A 19,595-nucleotide genomic window follows, 5' to 3' on the forward strand; every position below is an offset into this window, starting at 1 on the left:
AAAGTGTCTTGAAAAAAAAAAAAATAAAGGGCGAGAGAGTTTGCGCGCTGTCATAAAATGAATGGTTGGGATAGTAAACTGGCCGATAGTTCTGACTGATTACAGACCAAACGGTCTTTTTTTTTTCTATTTCGTTGATGAGTCGGTGACGGCGACACCAAGAGCAGCCCTATCAATATTCTCCATAACATGAGATATGACTTTAAGGGATGGAAACGATGAGCAAAGCACAGGGCCTTAGAAAGCTGCTTCTCGTGGTCTCGGGTATCTTAACAGAGGTTAGCCAGCCCCACCGACCTCCTTTTAGCGGGGGGTTCCAAAAAAAAAAAAACGTTGGAACCCTGTCCATACGCGAAGCAAGTGATTGGTCAGCTTTTTTTTTTTTTTACATACAGGCCCAAGGGTCAAATAGAGTTGGACGTTTTGCTATAGTAGTGTTGGGCCTTTAAAAGGCAAGCAATCCACAGGACACTTGTCTCATTTCGCCTCAAGAACTCCACTTTGCTTGGCTGCTCAAACGCTGGCAGTTGATCGATCGATTGTACTCAGTTCGTCCTTTTTTTTTCTATTTTTCTTGAATATTCATCCATCCGCACGTTGGGTCTAACGATTCTTCGAACTTGAGAAGCACAACACTTTCTACGGCAAAGTAATGGAGCTACTGTTAAGCCATCGACCTTCCCTTCACGACATCCACAATCAACCGGTTGGCAAGTGTTCTCTGTCGCCCGAAAAGCTACCGGATCGTGCACTGTGTACATCGTCTCAACACTCGTCAGCCGGCTTATCACCTGACTCTTCTTTGGATTCGTCCTACGATTTCTCGTGCTTCGGCCTGCCCAGCATGGACGCGGGTGAACTTGTAGCTACCGGTAGTCCCTGTGTTCTCGTTTCGCCATTGCCCAAACACTGGCGTTCCAATAAAACTTTGCCTGCTGCGTTCCGTGTTGTCATTCTGGGAGATGTTGAGGATGGCACGTTAGTGACCATTCGAGCCGGAAATGATGAAAATTGGAGTTCAGAACTGCGCAACTCCGTAGCTCAAGTGAAAAATCACGTCGCCAAGTTTAACGATCTTCGATTCGTCGGCAGATCTGGAAGAGGTCAGTAACAACAATAGACACTTCGCACTTTAGAAGAAGCATGGAACATCGATCAGATGCCGTTGTAAAGTGCTAATTGTTTTTCCTTTTGTTGTTGTTTTGAAAATTGTAGGTAAAAGTTTTACATTGACAATCACAGTCTGCACGACTCCGCCTCTAGTGGCAACGTACAACAAAGCCATCAAAGTAACTGTGGACGGCCCGCGAGAGCCTCGCAGTAAAACTCGTAAGTTTATTCGTTTTGCATTGTAGAAGGCACTGGTTCATGAAACCGATGCGTATATGTGGTGGTTACGTTAACTTTAGAATCTATTGAACGCATTGCAGGTCATCAATTGCAAGGCCTCGTATTAGGGCCACACCATCACCGACCTTTCCTTCCGTCAGCCTTCCCTCTACCACACGATGCTCATCTTGTTCTTCGAGGTCAAGATCCGATGGCCTTACGATTGCCTTCTTCGTATCATGGTAATTTCCCTTTCGCAATTGCGGGAGATGATATCATTATTTTGTCCAATTGCCATCTCTGGTTCGATCCGTAAATTCGTATTGAAAAAACACGCTGAGAAAGGTGTCGTTTTGGGTTGCTCTAGTTGCACCGCGACGAGTATGTGGTGCAATGTTCTTGTTTTGAAATACTTAAACGCATTGCTGCCACCCTAAATTAACAACATAAAGTGTCCATTTGAACAATTAGTTTTAGGGGATTTAATTTAGCGTTCCTTTTGAAGGGAAGCAAATATTAGGGAGTAAGGCCAACACAAAAAGTTGAACAAACACCTTTTTTTTTTACCCCATTTCTCTAATGTTCTTCGAAGATCACAGAACGTTAGACACAGCAACGAGAAATGTACAAAAGGATTCAGAGAAAGAAAAGAGGAAAGAATAGAGGCGCTAGCCTTGTCTCCTCCTCGTCTTCCCTCTTATGCGAGTTTACAGCAGCTACCTCCTGTCGAAAAATTAGCCTCTTCTCCTTGTCTCTCACACGTCCGCCCACTGTACAGAAAAAAGTGTCGGGTTCCAAAGAGAGAGAGAGAGAGAGAGAGAGGAACGAGTAGCAAATTTTCCGGATACTAAAGAGGCTTGCCTCTGGCAGATTTACGATGGGCTTTTTTGAAATTGTCTCGTTTTGGCCTATTACCCCAAGACCCTTTCAGCCTTGGGATCGAAATGCCATAAGCATCTTTGAAAACGCGCGGAGCTTGTAAGAGAGTGGCCCGACCGGCAATAATCGGGCGCCTCCCCGCTGACCGGAACCGTCCGCTCTGGCTCTCATCTTCTCGCACAGGGTTTTTTTCGAAACATCTTTGTCTTCTGTCACCCCCCTCAATGTCGTTTACGATCGTCCGTGGAGAAAGATTTTCTTATTCAGACCGTGTATAGTACTTTGTTTTCGTCTTCAACCAACTCTGGGGATAGTTTTCGGTTTTTAGTTACGCGTCAAGTAAGGGAGCATTTGAATGTGATTGGGTCCTTCAAATTTTTAAACGGTTGCAATGATATCCGGAAAACAATTTATTTTATGGGCATCGATAATACCTACTGACTTCATATCAACTAATTCATTGCATATCACAGCCATTAATTTGCTTATTTTGTGTATCAAATAAAAAGGTTACTCTTCTGGTTATGACACTGGGTTAAACGTAGCGACCGACGAACCTGCCTGGCCCTCCAACTACATGAGCTCTCGCTACCCAAAACTGGCATTCAACGACATTCTTACGGGCCCTTCAGCAGCCCACGAATCCAGTGCATACGGGAAACGAGACAGTCGGATGAATCCATTCGGTCTCTTGCTACCCACTGATGTAGGACACATGGCCAAGCCGTTCCCTCCGCTTCCATTCGCCGACCGCACGCCGATGAGCATTCAACAATTGCTGAAAAAGGCGGACGATATCACCAACTCTAACAACCTTTTGCTTAGCATTAACGCAAGCCCCTTTTCTGAGTCGCTCCTCTACCCTGGTGCCTCTGGTAAAAACAATGACGTTGAGCCCGCAGAGAAATCGTCCGCCACTTCGTTGTTAACCTTCCCAGTGGAGACGACTGCCACTTCGACGGGCCCAAAATTAAACGGCCGCAGTAATCAATCGGCTTCGGTATGGCGTCCCTACTAAGTGAACATGAACTTTCGATATATTTTTGTTTACTTTAATTTCACGTTACCCATCCACTTTGTAAATACTAGTCCGATATTTTATGTGTCACCGATTCAGCGTTATTGAAATGAAAATACACTTCTTTTATTCTCGCATTTCATTACGTTCCCTTCTGTCGTTTTAAACGTTTTCCTCTACATATCTATGACACGCTTTGTTCCAGTGACGTCGGGGGCGGCTACGTTTTAGTGCCTGCATTGGACAGCCTTATTTTCAGAGGTTCATTCATCTAATGGACATGTCTTTCAAGTCTCAGGAAGGGAAACATTTTCCTAGGTAAACAGTTGAAAGTACTGCACTCTAATTGGCAGCGGAAGGACTCCAGTCACCTTTGCAACACGAACTCTCAAAACGTTGATCATTTTGGTTTTTACAGTTCCAAATAGGCTCAGAGAGGGCCTCTAAATCACTGATTTCCTTTTTCAAGGTTCCTAAAGGCCAACTTATTACCGTTTTAGAAATGACAACGAAATTGACACGACAGTCGTGTAGCCTTTCAAATATATTCCACTTTTGTCTTCGACACATATGATTGACCTCTTCAACTTCCAGGGTAAATTAACTGCTTTGACCTCAAGCTATCAAACGGTGAGGAGAATGCTGCTACCAGGCACGCTCAGTTCTACGGAGGAAGAAAACGCATCGCGTTATGCAAACGGAAAGAAATCGGAGAACGAACGAACCAAGGTCTTATACGATAATTTTATGAAAGTTTAAAACATTTACCGTTCGTTTAAAGAGTCAGGTTCTTTGATAACATTGTTGATTCTACACGATCAGACACGAACTTCCAAGACTACCCTCACACTTAAGAGAATGAGGGAGGTTATGGAGCTACACCTCCAGATGAAAAGGCTTACGTTATTTCGTTCCCTTTTTAGGGAACAAGATCTTAAAGTTCGATTTTTCTAATGACAGCTTAATTGCATTAAATTGTTTTATACTGTTATAAAATCACGCCATCACAGCGAATATGGAAACAGGCTGGATTATATTCGCTAGTCCGTTAATGAGGAGAAGGGATTATTTTCTTTTGTTTTTTATATACTATGATTTTGCATGAAGTTTGGCTTACAGCAGACGTAACACTGATTTTCATAGCAAAATTTTATATGAATAAAAAAAAAGAATTGCTCAAGATGGGATGACTTAGAGGGTTAGGGCTGATCTTGTTTCTTCGATGAGCGAAAATTAGTTTTCGCCGTGATTTTCAGTATAGCTCTTTTAGCTTTGCGTCGCAAACGTCCAGCGCTGAGCCTTCCAAACTAGAACCAGCTAGAGTTCCGTATAATATCCTTTCAAGAAAATTGAAGCTTGCCCAAACGATTTTCACTGGTAAACACGAGGTATATGGCAATCCGTTTTACCCAAAATAAAAATAAAAAATATTGGCCTTTTTTCTTTTTTACTGCTATAGCCATCTACCGGTGACGTTTCCAGTTAATTCTCTACATACGCTGACCGAAAAATTTTTAAGCCCGACTAAATAAACCCGACTAAATAAGCCCGACTTTTCTCGGTCGGGCTTAAAAAATTTTTCTCAAAAAACTGACACTCACCGGAATTGGTTGAATATCACAGGGTATACTCAAAATTGAATGCTGATTCCGGGAAAATTGCATTTTTTAAAATTACGTTAATCATTTTTGGAAATACACGGAATATTTAACGCAATGCTAGCGCGCCAGTATGCTACAGCGCTAGCGCGATACAGCAGAAAGTCGGGCTTATATTGTCGGGCTTAAAATTTTTTCCTATTAAAAATTATATATCATTAAATCTTGATAACTATATACGATTCTGATTCAAAATTTAACAAGGAACACGAAAAAGAAATTTGTTGTTACGTAGAGATTGTAGTTTTTGAATAATCAAAGAAGTTTGATGTGTCACGCTAGCGCTGTAGCGTACTGGCGCACTAGTAATGGTTCCGATTTGCACCTAATTTTATATACTCAAAAACTATAGATTCTGCATAAAAACAACTTCCATTTTCGTGTTCCTTGGTCAATTTTGTATCAGAATAACATATAGTTATCTAGATTTAATGATATTATTTTTTAATAGGACAAAATTTTAAGCGCGACAAAATAAGACCGGCCTTGTGTTTTTTTGTTTAATTCAAAAACTATAAGTCCAATTAAAAAATAAACTTTGTATTCGTGATTAGCATTCCATTCTACATCGAAATCATGTGTTTTAAGCCAAATTTGAAATTTGGCCAAAAATGAAAAAGTGAGAAGGCTAATCAAATCAACGATTTCATTAAAAATACATTCTTCCGATTCGAAATTGATCGCTGATCACGAAAATGGGGTATATTTTTATATTAGGCTTCTAGTTTTTGAATTATCATTAAAAGAAGTTTGGTGTTTCACGCTAGCGCTGTAGCGTACTGGCGCGCTAGTAATGGTTTCGATGCGCAGACACACTAATTTTATATTTTAGATTACTCCAAAACTGTATGCTATACGTAAAAACAAATTCCATTTTCGTGTTCCTTGGTTAACTTTGAATGAGAATCATGCATAGTTATCGAGATTTAATGACATTATTTTTTTAATAGGAAAGATTTTTAAGCCCGAAAGATAAAATCGGGCTTATTTTTTAACCCAACTTTTTTTTTCGATCAGTGTATGTAGAGAATTAACTAGAAACGTGACCGGCAGATGGCGATAGCAGTAAAACAGAAAAAAAAGGCCAATATTTTTCATTTTTATTTTGGGTAAAACGGATTGCCATATAGGCAGCAATAAACGAGTCAGTCCTACGGCAAATGGTTATCTACTGGAAGAATTTTAAATTTCGCTAAAACTTTGATTTTGCATCTTTCAACGGCTTACGTGTGGCATCATACGACATTGTATGACACCGGTCCGTTGCCAGACTGACACAGGTTTTTAATGAGCTATATTTTTTTATTGAAGTGGTTTTGGAATTAAAGGAAAATTGGGGAATTTTAAAAACACCTATAGAAATTTACCGCCGAAAATCGAGAATCGCCCGCCAATTCGAATCTTAAGTTCATCATAAGTTTGCATTTTAAGAAATAAGTCAATCTTTTAAACAAAACTTTGGCACCCCATACACTTTGGCTGCAATGGCCAACTTTCAATAAATACTCAAAAGGGCGTGGATAACCGCCGAACCATTTGTTAAAATATTCAATTCTTGAAGTATATTTTGAAGTTTTCGCAAACTGTTTTCCTGGAGTTGCATCTCTTGCCACTGATCGACTTCTCGGTGGCTGTTAAAAACTTAGTTGCACGCTAATTTATTCATGCATCCGCCCTATTCCGAACACCTCTAATCACCAGGTCAGAGACGCCCTTGACTTCTGCAAGGCAAAACAGTGAAATCAAACCAACACAATTTGAAGTACTTCCTCTGCGGATGGCGATTCGGTCGCCTCCGGTATCAGCTACGTCATCTGCTCACCGTTGCAAGCTGAGAGCTATGCCCGTAATTGTGTTGCGTAGTTTGCTCCGGCATGTTAATGCATGTAATGTATCAAACCAGCCCAAACAACTCGTTTTCGCTAAGCAGCCCATGGTAAGACACAAACAGTCGAGAGATTATACTCTCAACGAAGTTCTGCACAGAGCCAACACCATTGCATAGCGGTTATGCACGTGTCATCAATATGACCTGATTGGCTACGCTATCAGCCCACTGTAACTCTATTAATTATTATCACACGGATAGAAGAGGGATCTTAAACGTCAGCGAGTGGGCATTACGTTTGCGAGGGCGCTGTTGGGTTGAATAACCAACTGTCATTGCCCCCATCCCCATGTTGGAATAATTGCGAAAAATAAAACATGTAATTTAAGCGTCCATGTACGTCATATCGTATGTTTGACCTCTTAATCACTATGTTTTGTTGGATTGCTTAGAATGTAGACAAACAAGCCGTAGGTTTCTAGGTGCATTTCCACAATGAGAAGGTGATTTGTCTGCTGTCACACTCGCGACAAAGAACAAAATAATTTTCATGAACTCCACCTCCGTTTATCGCGATTAGAAGTAAGCGCACTTTCCGTATAGTTGGCATTGTGATTCATTTGCACGTATTACATGATTTTTTTTTTTTTTTTCTAGGCCGGCTTACATTAAATATTTCGTGGCATATTGACATCGTCGTCGCTGGGGTGTCAACGAAGAAAGACAGCGATCCCTAGCTCATTTACACGAGACGTAGGGAAATGTATGCTAATGCCAGGAGCCTGTCAAGAAGGTCCCCCCCCCCCCACAGCGCCGACACCCTCGCCTCTCGATTTTTGCTCGAATACTTTTTTGAAAAGCCATTAGCATCACGGCCCTCTGTTCACTTCGAATTCTTAAATTATGGAGAGGGGCTAATGAGAAAAGTGCATCTTCGGTTGCGCACCCCTTTCCGCATTTATACTGAAACCAGTCAACGCGTTTTCTTTCCCTTATCCCACTCGCGACAGCAAGATATTTTATTTCGTTTGGCGTGGTTCCTTCGAGCTTCTTTTGCCCGTCTTCGTCCCACCACTTCTTCGTTCGGTTTTTTTTTTTCTTCTTCTTCTTCTCCCTACTGACATCTAATTAACTTGTGCTCCCCATTGCGCCAAGGCACGACACTGCGAGAGACGGAATTAAAAAATTCAATAGCCTCTTTTGCCTGTCATCAAAGAATGGCTTTATACGCATCCGTATATACATAATCAAATACGAAAAATTTTAAAAAAGAAAAAAAAAAAAAAGAAAAAAAAAAAAGGTAAGAACGTTACAAACCGGTTTGGCTGTTCCACTTCCCGTGCAGAGATGCTGAAACTTCCATCTTATTTATTTTCCACATCCGTATACATGAATAAAATCTTACAGATAGTTAATCATCAGTGTAAAAGAAAACTGACAAAGGTTTCTTCGTCAGAATGGACGCGTCTTCTCTACCGGATATGCAGCACATACACAAACGCATGGCTTTACGTATATATTCGTGTTACAATGCCTTTGGTCGCAAAATTGAGCGAAGCGCTATTATTATCATCCGGCTGTTTTCGGTGCCTAAACAACCGTGATGAAGAAACAAATATGAATTTCGGTCTACTCTGAACCCTGAGAAGGGGGGTTACCTAATTAGGGTTTCCAATGTCGAGTCTACCCAGGCAACAACTGGTTACGTACCACCGTTATATCTCCATTGTATTCTTTCTTGTTATGCTTAACCCGTGGCCATCCCCATCGATTGTTGGATCCGCCTCCACCTTTTCTGCCCATCATGTTGCGCCAATAGGTACAAGTGTATTAAAACTTTCTTCTACCCGATTCTCATTCACCTTTAATGCTGTTTCTTTTTTTTTTTTTTTTTTTTCTGTTTTTTGGCACATTAGTTTTATTTCAATCTTCCATTCGGAATGACAACAAAAAAGACAATTTTTATTAATTGTTAGGTTCTCGTCGATATCTGACATCTGTGAAGTTCGTATTCCTATCTAGTTTAGAAACCGGGACAGGCGCAGCGTCAAATAATGAGAGTCAAGTTTTCGAGCCAAGTTCTTGGTTATGTGGACTTTTATTCCGAACCCCGTTTAATTAGCGACGATAAAAATTGAATGCGTGAAAAGAGAAATCAATCCTCTTGCCGTTTCGTCTAGTTGACTAGTTCCCTGTTCAGTGATCCTCTTACGGCGATTTAGAAAGCGAGTTGGGCAAAAGTCGGCAGAAGGAGGCGCAAGGGCGGAGTTCAGAAACATGGCTAATTGTCCATCCTCTTTGTTGTTATCTGCTCACGTGGGGGCTATCCGTAACGAGGGGGTTATGTGCAGCAGTCGATCCCAATCGATCGAGTCCACCGGCAGAGTCCGCCGTGCCCGATGATATATATATATACTGTATATATACTGATGGTCATGATGCGGACTCGCATTGCATCGATCGCTGCTGACTTTCATATACCCACGCATGTATTTTCGACGACTGTGTTGTAGACACACACACACACACACACACACGCCTAGCAGAGGCATTAAAAAACGGAAAAGCACCTTCACACTCAAATTTAATATAAGGTGTAAAAAAAATAAATAAAAGGCTGCTGATGTAGAGCGCACACGACCAGAATTCGTTGGTGTTTAAATTGCACGTGGAATGCTGCATCGGAACGGTAGGGGTGAGAAAATAAAAAATGCAATTTGAATTTTTTTCTATCTGGCGTGACTGAGTGATCCTCTACTGATTTTCGGACAGCCGCCATTCCTTTCAGTGTCCCTCAGCTCGGAGCTTTTCTTTTCTTTTTTTTTTTTTTTTTTTTTTGACAGGAAAGAGAATCTTGATGAAGTGCTATAGGCTATGGGCTCTTCTTCCTCTCCTTGTCCTTTGCTTCCGCTTTCCACCGGATCACAAAAGAAAAAAGGCCTTTCGTTTTTTTCCTCGAGAATTTGAACACCTTTTTTAAAACACGATTTCCTTCCTACTCGTTCTCGTTTTTTTTTTTTTTTTTTATCTTTTTTAGAAGTCTGGACAAAGGAAAATTGAATGGAGAAGAACATCAAATTTGGACCTTTCTGCCTTTCTTTTTGAACTATTCAATCTTTGATTGCACCTTTGGTCAGCCACGCTGTCAAAGTGGAGCTCGGGCGTCGAATTTTATCCCCACTTCCGTACCGTGCGCAAGAACGGTGAACGTATTAAGCTACTCCAAAAAGGCAAAAGAAATCCCCAATAAAATTCCCTCTTGTTAGCCGGCAGTCGGCTGTCTCGTGCGACTCAAGTCCTAACAGTCCTTTATCATCGAGATCGATCCGAATAACAAAAAAAAAAAAAAAAAAAAAAAAAAGAGTCTTGAGTCAATAATGATGGCTTGTTGGTGCTTCAACAACCCTTCGCTCTCCAGCACGTGGGAATAACCTCACTTGTTGGTCAACTGAAGAATTTGTGTGTGTGTGTGTGTGTGTCAAGATTTCCTTCTTTCGGATAATCAAACATCATTTCGAACCATGGTGGTAATATCGTGCGTATTTACTCACCATGGAGTACGTTCACAATATAAATGTCGTGTGCAAGTGCGAAACTACTAACAGTGAAACGACGGTACGTTTCTATAGAAGCTTTCATCATTATTTCCTCTACCCCCTCCCCCCTTATTTTTCTTCTATTCTTCCATTCCCCATATTCGTTTTTTTTTTTTTTTTCATTTATTTATTTATTTTTTCAAAGGTAGGTCGTCATACGGTGCCCTGTACTTTGTTCGTATGTAGACACACACACACACACACACATACAAAAGAGTGAGGAGAAAAATATTTAGGTTGGTGAACAATTGCTAGTTGGTCTTGTGTTCCTATCGTCGGATATGACCTACGCCATCAGTCACGCAAAAGGAGGCCTGAGGTTAGCCTGGCGCGGTCAGCACTTTTGCATGTCAAGAGGAAATTAGGCGGCACACACACGAACCAGAATGCAACGCAACACAAGATATACACCACACATCGGCTTCTCTGGTCTCGCACACGGCCGGCAACACGCAACCAACGCACATAAAGGGCGTACACAAGTCCTTCACCGTAAAACAATCCGTCGCTAACGATCCCTCTACATCGAAGTAAAAACGATAAACAAAGTTAACGTTCACCTTTTTCAGATTACATGTTCATGGTCGATATTATTCTATTGACTGAAAATGGAGCCGCGCAGCGGGAAAAACAAAACATGTGAAAGGATTAAAATATGACATGAATTCAGGTTATTACAATCAATTCGAGTTAAAAAAAAAAAAAAAAAAAAAAAAAAGGAAGGAAGGAAGGAAGGAACTTATCCGTAGACAGAAGTATGAATCGTAAAGTGCACTCAGCGGAAATTTGAAGAAAAGATAGTGCCACATTTCAGCTGTCGACGTGTCCTTATAAACGAATTTCTCGGGAAATAAGCGTAGATGCCATTATAATTTCATAGCTGGTGTATTAACTAACGTTTGGCCAGTTTAACAAGCCAAAAACGCGGGTTTTCTGTGTCTAACTTTTTGTGAATTGAAAAAGAAAAGTTATCGGCAAGGAAGTTAAAGCGAAATTTCCATTCCTGCTTTACCGTACTCATGATATCGACACACATTAACTGAGACACGAAATTCTCAGTTTCATCATCTATCACAATAGTCAAGTAACGCTAAAAAAAACGCTGCAGAATCGAATAATATTCACCTTCAAAAAAAATAAAATAAAATAAAATTTAGCGCTCAGCTGCGTAAAAATAATGGCAATTGCAAGCGATGAAAGTAGGGCCCCCTATATAAGTTGCTGTCAAGTTTCTTGGTTTTTTTCATATTTCTTTGCTCTTTTCACACCCTTGTTCTCCCTACTGTCCGCTCCTTTATTCTCCGACGGCGCAGTTTAATATTGATGTCATCTTCCGGTCTCTTCCCCTTCGTGGATTCGAGATAGAGCCCAACTGGCCGAGTCCAAAGCCTGGAGGGTGAGAATAAGAAGAGGCCACAGTGTGTTTGACCGATGGTCATTCGAGCGTAAATTCAATTTGATATAACGTAGATCCACCAGCGCGACAAAAAAAAAAAGGAAACTTAAAAAAAAAAAAAAAAGATGGAAAAGACGCATAAGAGGAAGGAAAAAAAAAACTTCTCGGACTCGGTGGTTCGTTGACACCGCTGTCCGACAAAAATCAATGACTTCAACTGTCTCTTCTTTCTTCTTCTTTTTTTTTTTTTTTTTATGAATTCAGAATTTTTTTTTTTTTTTTTTGGATGGAACATTTCAAAAGACATAGCTCGTCCCCTTTTCTCTATGGCTATTTCTCTACATCACAATTTGGCGAACTATAGGCGTCGCTTCCAAAGACGTAATCAAGTTTTTTTTTTGATCAAATGAATCAACCGGAATTCCACGGTTTTCATTTAAAATTCGTTTATAATCGGGTGAGGGAAAAAGGGGGGTACATTCGTACCGTTAGGTGATCGCAATGAATATGGGTGAAGTGAAAAAAAAAAAAAAAAAGATGAAAAGGTCGTCCAACGATATAGAGAGTTAAGCTGTAGTGAACGACTAGAAATGATGGCGGGTGGATTGTGATTGGCCGGCGAGCGCTGGATATTGACATCCCGTTTGGCTTATGCTGTAAACACGCACACTGTGTTGACTGTCATGCCAATTACGCATCAGCATTGTTTGCTGCCCCCGGTTGTGTTTACTTGATCGTATACACGTGTGTTGCCCAAGAAAGTTGGTTATATGATCCATGTTATTGTTCGAATATTGACTTTGATGCTTTCTCAACGGCCGGCCTTTATTTTATAACGATGAATGTATTTGTGGTGATGTACTGTTGGCTCGCATCCCGCTTCTCTTATGTAAGTCAAACTTTGCCGCTCACGAAATGAACAGACATTAAAGCGAAATACGAAACCGTAGCCAATTTTCGTTCCAGCATGAAAAATTCCGTGACTGTACCGGGTCGTGCGGTTCGGTTCCAATCAGGCACTTGAATGCGGCCATCACGTTATACCCACACATCTTCAATCGGCGAGTTAATTTAGCTCGTTTTTTTACTTTTTTTTTTAACAATGTACTGTATTTTAAGAAATGAAATCTGTAGATGTTGACTTAACGTAATGTAACATAAAGACCGTGTCTCTGTGTGTGTTTCTCTGTTGTTGTTGTCGCACGCGTTTAAAACAACTGATCGGTTGATTGGCGATCGGACGGCGCATAAGGAAGTTACGATAATGGCATGCATCGTTATGTTCCGGGGACAAGTCGGCTGGACCTTTTCCATAAAAGAGGCTGATTGTCCGCCCTTTGCCTTGGATGGAAAAGTATAGCTGGAAAACGCTGGCGTTTTTCTATATTGGTTCAGAACGTGACGGACGCGGCAGGGCGAGGACAGGATGTCCTATTACTAAAACTCTCGATAACTTATACGATAATACCAAACACGTCAGCCAGAAGTGAGGGAATGAGGCGCTCGCTAAACGGATAGAGATGCGAGGACGCGAGGTAAAAAAAGAAAAGAAAAAAACTGAGGGCTAGAAAAATATTGTAAAGGAAATAAGAAGTCGGAAACAGAAAAGAAGGAAGAACGGGCAAAGCAAACTTAATTATCGCTTGCTTCCCCCCTTTTTTTTTTCGCCCCCTTGCCAGTTGTCTCTTCTTCTCCACCATCAGCCTTAGACTGCTGGGTTGGCGCAATTCGATTAAAGTTGGGCGCGAGCCCTTGGCTTATTGTCGGCCATGTATCTCGATTAAGGTCGCAGACATGAGGATAGGCAAGCTCAAGCTCTTTGTGAAAAGTCCGTCACTAAGAGACAAACGCCTTCCACTACGAAGTGAATTAGGTATATACCCTCCGGCTCAAATAAAAACCAAACGCCGGGCCCTCAGTATACACAGTCCTGGCTAATTTGTTACAGTCCCCACTTTGATTTACGAGCTGATGCTCAACGCACAAGCACCGGGAGAATTAAAAAAAAAAAAAAAAAAAGGAGTAAATCCAATGAGACCATCATTGCTTAAGCCTGTCGATTAAAGCACGTAGATGAAAAATGTTTTCGTTATAGGAATGAATTTTAGAACAATAAAAAAAAAAAAAGGGGGGAAATTGTGTTTGAGTTCGACGTGGCTGCAGTCTGGGTACTTTGTATTATTTTTCGGCCTTCTGTAGCAAACACTCTTCATTGTGGGCCTTTTCTCCGATGTTTGGATACCCCTCGAAATATATTCTGGCTTTTCGTTTTTGCTGCTGCGTCAGAAGATCATGCAAATGGCTAAATGTAGTCACGAGTGAGAAAACGGACAGCTGCTCGTGTGCCTTTTGGCTTGGTCGTCCCTACTCGCAAGCCATTGGCAGGAGCATAGCATCGCTACCGATTACCCGAGTTCCCGATGGTTCCAAATACAAAGTGACATTTGCCAGGCGGCTCATCCGAACTGTTTTTCTGTTTGTTTTTTTTTATTTTCAGCTCGTAGAATCTCCTTTGCAGTCACTTGACTTGTTTACTGAATAAAATATAACGGTTTAACGCTACGGTATACCCAATTGACATCCACCTTTGGGATGAGCAGCGTAGTCTGCGCTCTTTGAACCGCCCGCCGCCACTGATGTTCGAATTTCGTTTTACCTTTTTTGCATCCACGAAATGCGTGAGTACGTATCGAACGTTTCTAATTTGCACGTTCTACTGAGGAAATTGATTTACCCGATGAACGGCGCCCGTTTGCACCATTCGTTTGAATGAAACAACAGTTTAAAAGTATAGACAGACTTATTGTATAAAGCCGTGAGTTGGGCGGACTGACGTCACGCAAGGCGGCACTATTGTTCACCAAATGAAATAGAAAGGAAAAAAGTTTGTTGTTTGTGCGTACCGCGGTGAGTTGCAGGTACGCCACACTTGTGGGTTTAACTTGGCTCTCAAAAAGTTTGACAGGACACACTGGATAGTTGATGAAGGCTTCTTACGGTTTCCTTTTCAAAGGTTGTCACCTTTTCTTTGGCTCACCTTTCTATAGAATTCGAAAAAACCTCTACAACAGACAATTCGACCCTCCTAAATTCATGATGATGGCAACTCCGCAAGCCAAGCTTCGGCTTGGCTTCAAATGATTCAAACGGAAGCAAAACTTGAAAACATGGCAGGTGTAATACTTGCACATCTATATCTCGGCAAGTCAATACTCAGTTTCACCAGTTGGATATATATTTTTTGTTTGTCTGGCTACATATTTCATTGTTCTCTTATTGGCGATGATTTATTTATTACGGGGCCATTGCCGTATGGGCGTTGCTTGTCCGATAAAAAGCGTAACGAACTTCTTCGTAAAATAGAAGTATTTAGGTTTTATGTAGGCTACATCCGTGCTAGCACTCTTCCACGCTAGGCGTGCTGAAAATCCCATGCGCAACCGGCGATTAACTATTCAAACCCGACGGAAGAAATTAGTTGGCCGATGGTTGATCAGCGGCCACCGTTACCGTTTGCCAACACAAAATAACGTGAGCGAGTTAAAAGGCTTTGCATTCAAGTTTCTCGATAGCGCGAAACGTCCTAGCGAATGACGGTGGCAAAAAGCACAAAAAAAAATATTCCGACCCTTCTTAATAAATGAACGCAGCCTTTCGGCGTCTTCGCCTCTCACAGCAATTGGCATTAGATTTGTAGACAGGGCTGAACTCGTTCAGCGACGTTAATAGAGAATAAACCAACTGCGTGAAATAGGAGGCAGGGGAAGGGGGGGTGGGAATTTCGTTTTCTGTGGATGGATGATTTGAACGAATTGAAAAAGAGTAATTCGATGGTGATGGCGATGATGAAGATGTTCACAACTGTTGTCTCTGTTAGCCAAGCCTAATAGTCACCTACAATTACGTTCGCGTGACTATTGCTTTTTATTTTTTTTTTTTCTCGGCCTGTTCCCTTTCGATTTAGTGGATGCGCGTTCCATTCCTTTTCATTTCCTGATGGATTTATCAGGCCGAGTTACTCGTCTTTATTTTTTTCATTGGTCGCTATTTCCTCTGTTCTTTCAAGCGCCTTTCACGCCCTCTCGTTGGAGAGCAGTTGAAGCCACTTCAGCCATCGTTTCTCCCGACTAAACTCGGACTCGTGTTCATCCTTCATACGATTCATAGATCGGATGCCTGTTCACGCGCCCTTCTAAAAGACGGACACATTTTTTTTTTATTTCCCCACACGCGGCTGTTAATATTGAATTTCCGTCCCTTCGCCTCTCCGTTCCCCCCCCACCCCACTCTGTCCTCTTCTTTATATTTTGTCTCTTACTAGTTCCTCCTTTTTTTTTTTTCTAACACTCCCTGTCTCCCCCCATTGCGTCTTCTTATTTTGAGTCCACTAAAATATTTTTTCTTTTTTTTTTTTTTTTCGTCCGCTTCCTTTTTCTCGAACTGCCCATCCCTGTTCGGGCATGGTGACGAGCTAGCATATTTACTAGCGGAGAAAATATCTAGAATAGAAAGGTCTTAGGCTCGGACACCAAATGCGTAACCTTCTTGTACAAGTTATAAGCAAATAGTGAAGGAATATGGACGGATCTGAAATAACAATAACCAAACCGACAAAATAAAGATACAAAAAAAACGAACGAAATTTTTTACACAGCTCTTGACAGAGTCCAGTTACGAACAGCTGAATTGGAATTACGACAATTCCACGACCAAGGTTGATCGATAGAAGCTAGATCATACGAGCGTTTGACGTACAACTCAATCAATTGTGATGTTGGCTTTCGATAGTCGCTAGCTTATTGTGAGCCAACTGTACAGCCCTTGATCGCTCCAGTTGAGCAAATAAAAATGGGCTGACGTGTTGTAATCTTTCGTGCACCTTGGACACACCCACACTTGCAAGTGGAATCCATCAGTCGACCGCACGATAGAGCTTTGTGGGAAAGGTTAGCAATGTCAGTGCAGCAATCGATTCCTTTTTATATTAGGCATAGCTAGTGGTTCAGCTAAACAAAAATAAAAGCCCTAAAGGTCCACGTCGATCGGACTGTCCAAAATTCGATAGTCCAACGCGCGGAGTGAAAACTAATTACCTATAAGAAATGTCAAAAGCGATTGATATTCAAACAAATGACGTCAAGGTGCGAGCATCACAGGAAACTATGAAGACTAGAACTTCCTCCAACCCAAAAAATGGAACTGTACAGTTTTCCATCGTGGTGCGGAGGATGGAATAAGAAGGGGGGGGGGGGATGGTGGTAGGTGGAGAGCCACGGCTATAGTTGCACCCTGGCAACGGGATCATGATTCGTTCTTGTTGATAATTGGGATCCGCAATGCGCATATATACTTGGTCTATCTAACCTCGTTAGCTCGCCCCGCTCTTTTAACAAGTTGCGAACGTGGAAAACCCAACCGGAAGCTAATAAGATGCGGAGACGAAGTGGGGGGCAGGGGGAATGGCTGCCTGACTGGATGAAGGACACAATCGTTTTTTTTTTTTTTTTTTTTTTTCTTTCTTTTTCTTTTCTTTTTTTTTTTTTCTAGCAAGTTCAGCAACAGCTTTTGGCCGCTCGCGTCAATGCGGTCGCCTAGAGGACCAAGTTCAAAAGATGGGAGAGGTGCTCCTGAGAGTTTCACTCGGCTCTTTCTCCGACTAACGCAGACAGCCGACCACCGCTCTATGCAGTCGGCGTCGATACCGTATTTTTTTTACTCCTCTAGGTACTTCATCCAAATCAGCGATACCTGATCCCTCGACATGATTCGGCTTTCCCCTCGTTCCCACCCCCGCTCGCCATTATGTCCTACAGATCGTAGGCGTGCTTCGCTGTTCGATTGCAAGTTGCCCCGTTCGCTACACGTCAATTGATTTACTTGTAGAAAAGATTGTATATAGGATTGGGGGAAAATCTTTGATGGGGTAAAAGGACCAGAGCTGTGTGCCTCATCTTGATACGGCCGGGACAATTAACTTCGTTAGCCCTAGGGAACTCTTGAGTGTGTCATAACGATCGTGCTCGCTGTCCTGTTTTTAAATGAGCGCTTTCGTGCCATGGTCTTCGATGCCTAGTTACCTCGGTCATCGTCGCGGCACGAGCATATCTGTCGCACTCTTCAACCACGTCAACACTCAACGTCCGTCTCTTTCCTCTGTTACATCAGATCCCCTTTTTCTTCCTCATTAATGCGGACAACGTAATGAGTATGACATGATATCGCATTCCCCTGTTTATGTCACAGACGTCCAACACAAACACGCACGCATACCCGCACACACAGAAAGAAACGATGTTAGGTTTTTTTCGTTCGCTTTCACGACACATTCGTATGATTTCTTTCTTCATTTCTAAACGATGTTCCTTTTTAAGACGGGAAATGGCTAACGTTACGTAAATCACAAACTATATGGAAACTTATACGCTGGCCCGAAATCCGGACAGTATATCACAATATAGGCCCCCCCATCCTCGACAGTTGCCAGTAAGCCTCAACAAGTAATTCGAGCCTCCACGTCGGTGGTCCTGCTTTCCATGTAGCTCGCATGTTCAGCAATTAGGCCGTGAAACGGGACACTCACGGTCTCCTTCTTGCAAGAACATAACTGACATCATCATTAGGCCGATCATCCCGAAGTTCGGAAACGGTGGCACCATGTTACACAGTTTCAAAAGCAGTCGTTGGCCGATCTTGCAAAATCGTGTTTAACTCATGGCGATTTTACGGCCTACGCAAGGCATAACGCGTGCCTTATCTAAACATATTCCCGTGCATCAGTTCATCGCTGTAAGAACGTTTTGCGAAATTAAAAGACATTTTTCGTTACGATGCGGCCGTTTGCGATTATAAAACTCTGCTAGGTTTTTGGTGAATAGTTATTGGTTGTCTAACCTTTGTTCATCGAAAATGCATGAAAAGGGAATTGGGCGCTTTATTTCCCGTTTGGTATAATTTCTTGTTTCTTCAACTTCCCGCGATAGAATGAGGCGATTTCCAATTCAGGTTCGAAAACTATGCCAAAGAAAAAATTGACGCTGTTTAACAAGAAGAGGGGGAAGCTATAGCAGTTCAGAAGCGAAACTGGATTTGTTACATACCGTCATCGACCAACTCAAAACCCATAAGGTAAAATGCATTAATTGGATTGGTTTGGAAAATTCCCCGCTATTTACATAGCGCATTTGCATTTGAACAAGCCCTACTACAGCCTGTTCGGTTAGACTCTATACTGTTTGCAAAAAAAAAAAATGTATTATTTCGGGTTCACTAGCAGACTGTATATCCATCCAACTAAAGCATCTCAAATTACAAGGTATCACGTTCCGTTCTTTAGATTTGCATTTTTTTTTTGTACTATACGACACAAGCCCCGGAAAGAGTTGAAGACCTGTCAACCAAACTGGGTTCTAAATGTTTTCTGTTTCATATTTTAAATTGAAATAAATTCAGAATAATTGATCAAACTCGACCGCGTTTCAAGCGGAATGGTTCGTAATGGTCATTCTACGAATGTGTCCAGGATGTACGCTTTGATACGGCAACCACAAACGTATACATTCATTTTCATTTCACATCGTAAGGCCGTGTGAATGATGAGTGAGGGATCTTTTCCCTCAATTTATGTGTGTGTGTGTGTGTGTGTGTGTGTGTGTTTGCTAGAGGTAATACGTCACCGCTTTACCGCATGCGGTGGCCAAGGTAAAATCACGCTTTAAGTAGAAAATGAGCTGGACCACCGTTCAGCTGAGGTTTGGAGATGCGCTCTGTAAGTTGTGAACAGGTTACAAGTGTATCGTCCAAAACTGCCCTAGACTTTTATTTCCAACATCATTTCTGCGCTGACATGGTGGGAATCTCACTTCCAAGGTGCCCATTCGCCTCGGTACTCAAA

At 41.8% G+C, this 19,595-nt stretch overlaps 1 protein-coding gene across 1 annotated transcript; it reads left to right on the top strand.

Annotated features, from left to right (window-relative positions):
• The first annotated feature begins 474 nt into the window (after nucleotides 1–474).
• On the top strand, nucleotides 475–3,363 carry LOC130692897 (uncharacterized). Its single transcript, XM_057515991.2, has 4 exons — nucleotides 475–1,103; nucleotides 1,216–1,329; nucleotides 1,431–1,571; nucleotides 2,718–3,363. Exons 1-4 carry the CDS (start codon nucleotides 653–655, stop codon nucleotides 3,224–3,226), a joined length of 1,215 nt encoding a protein of 404 aa, XP_057371974.1. The 5' UTR covers nucleotides 475–652; the 3' UTR covers nucleotides 3,227–3,363.
• Nucleotides 3,364–19,595: the final 16,232 nt, after the last annotated feature.

Source organism: Daphnia carinata, chromosome 3 (assembly GCF_022539665.2).
Source record: "Daphnia carinata strain CSIRO-1 chromosome 3, CSIRO_AGI_Dcar_HiC_V3, whole genome shotgun sequence".
NCBI lineage: Eukaryota > Metazoa > Arthropoda > Branchiopoda > Diplostraca > Daphniidae > Daphnia > Daphnia carinata.

Excerpts from the sequence above, each read along its gene's own strand:
- LOC130692897 (XM_057515991.2), top strand. The coding sequence starts at position 653 with ATGGAGCTACTGTTAAGCCATCGACCTTCCCTTCACGACATCCACAAT. Across the intron at positions 1,104-1,215 it reads CGTCGGCAGATCTGGAAGAG|GTAAAAGTTTTACATTGACA; the intron begins GTCAGTAACAAC and ends TGAAAATTGTAG. Across the intron at positions 1,572-2,717 it reads ATTGCCTTCTTCGTATCATG|GTTACTCTTCTGGTTATGAC; the intron begins GTAATTTCCCTT and ends TCAAATAAAAAG.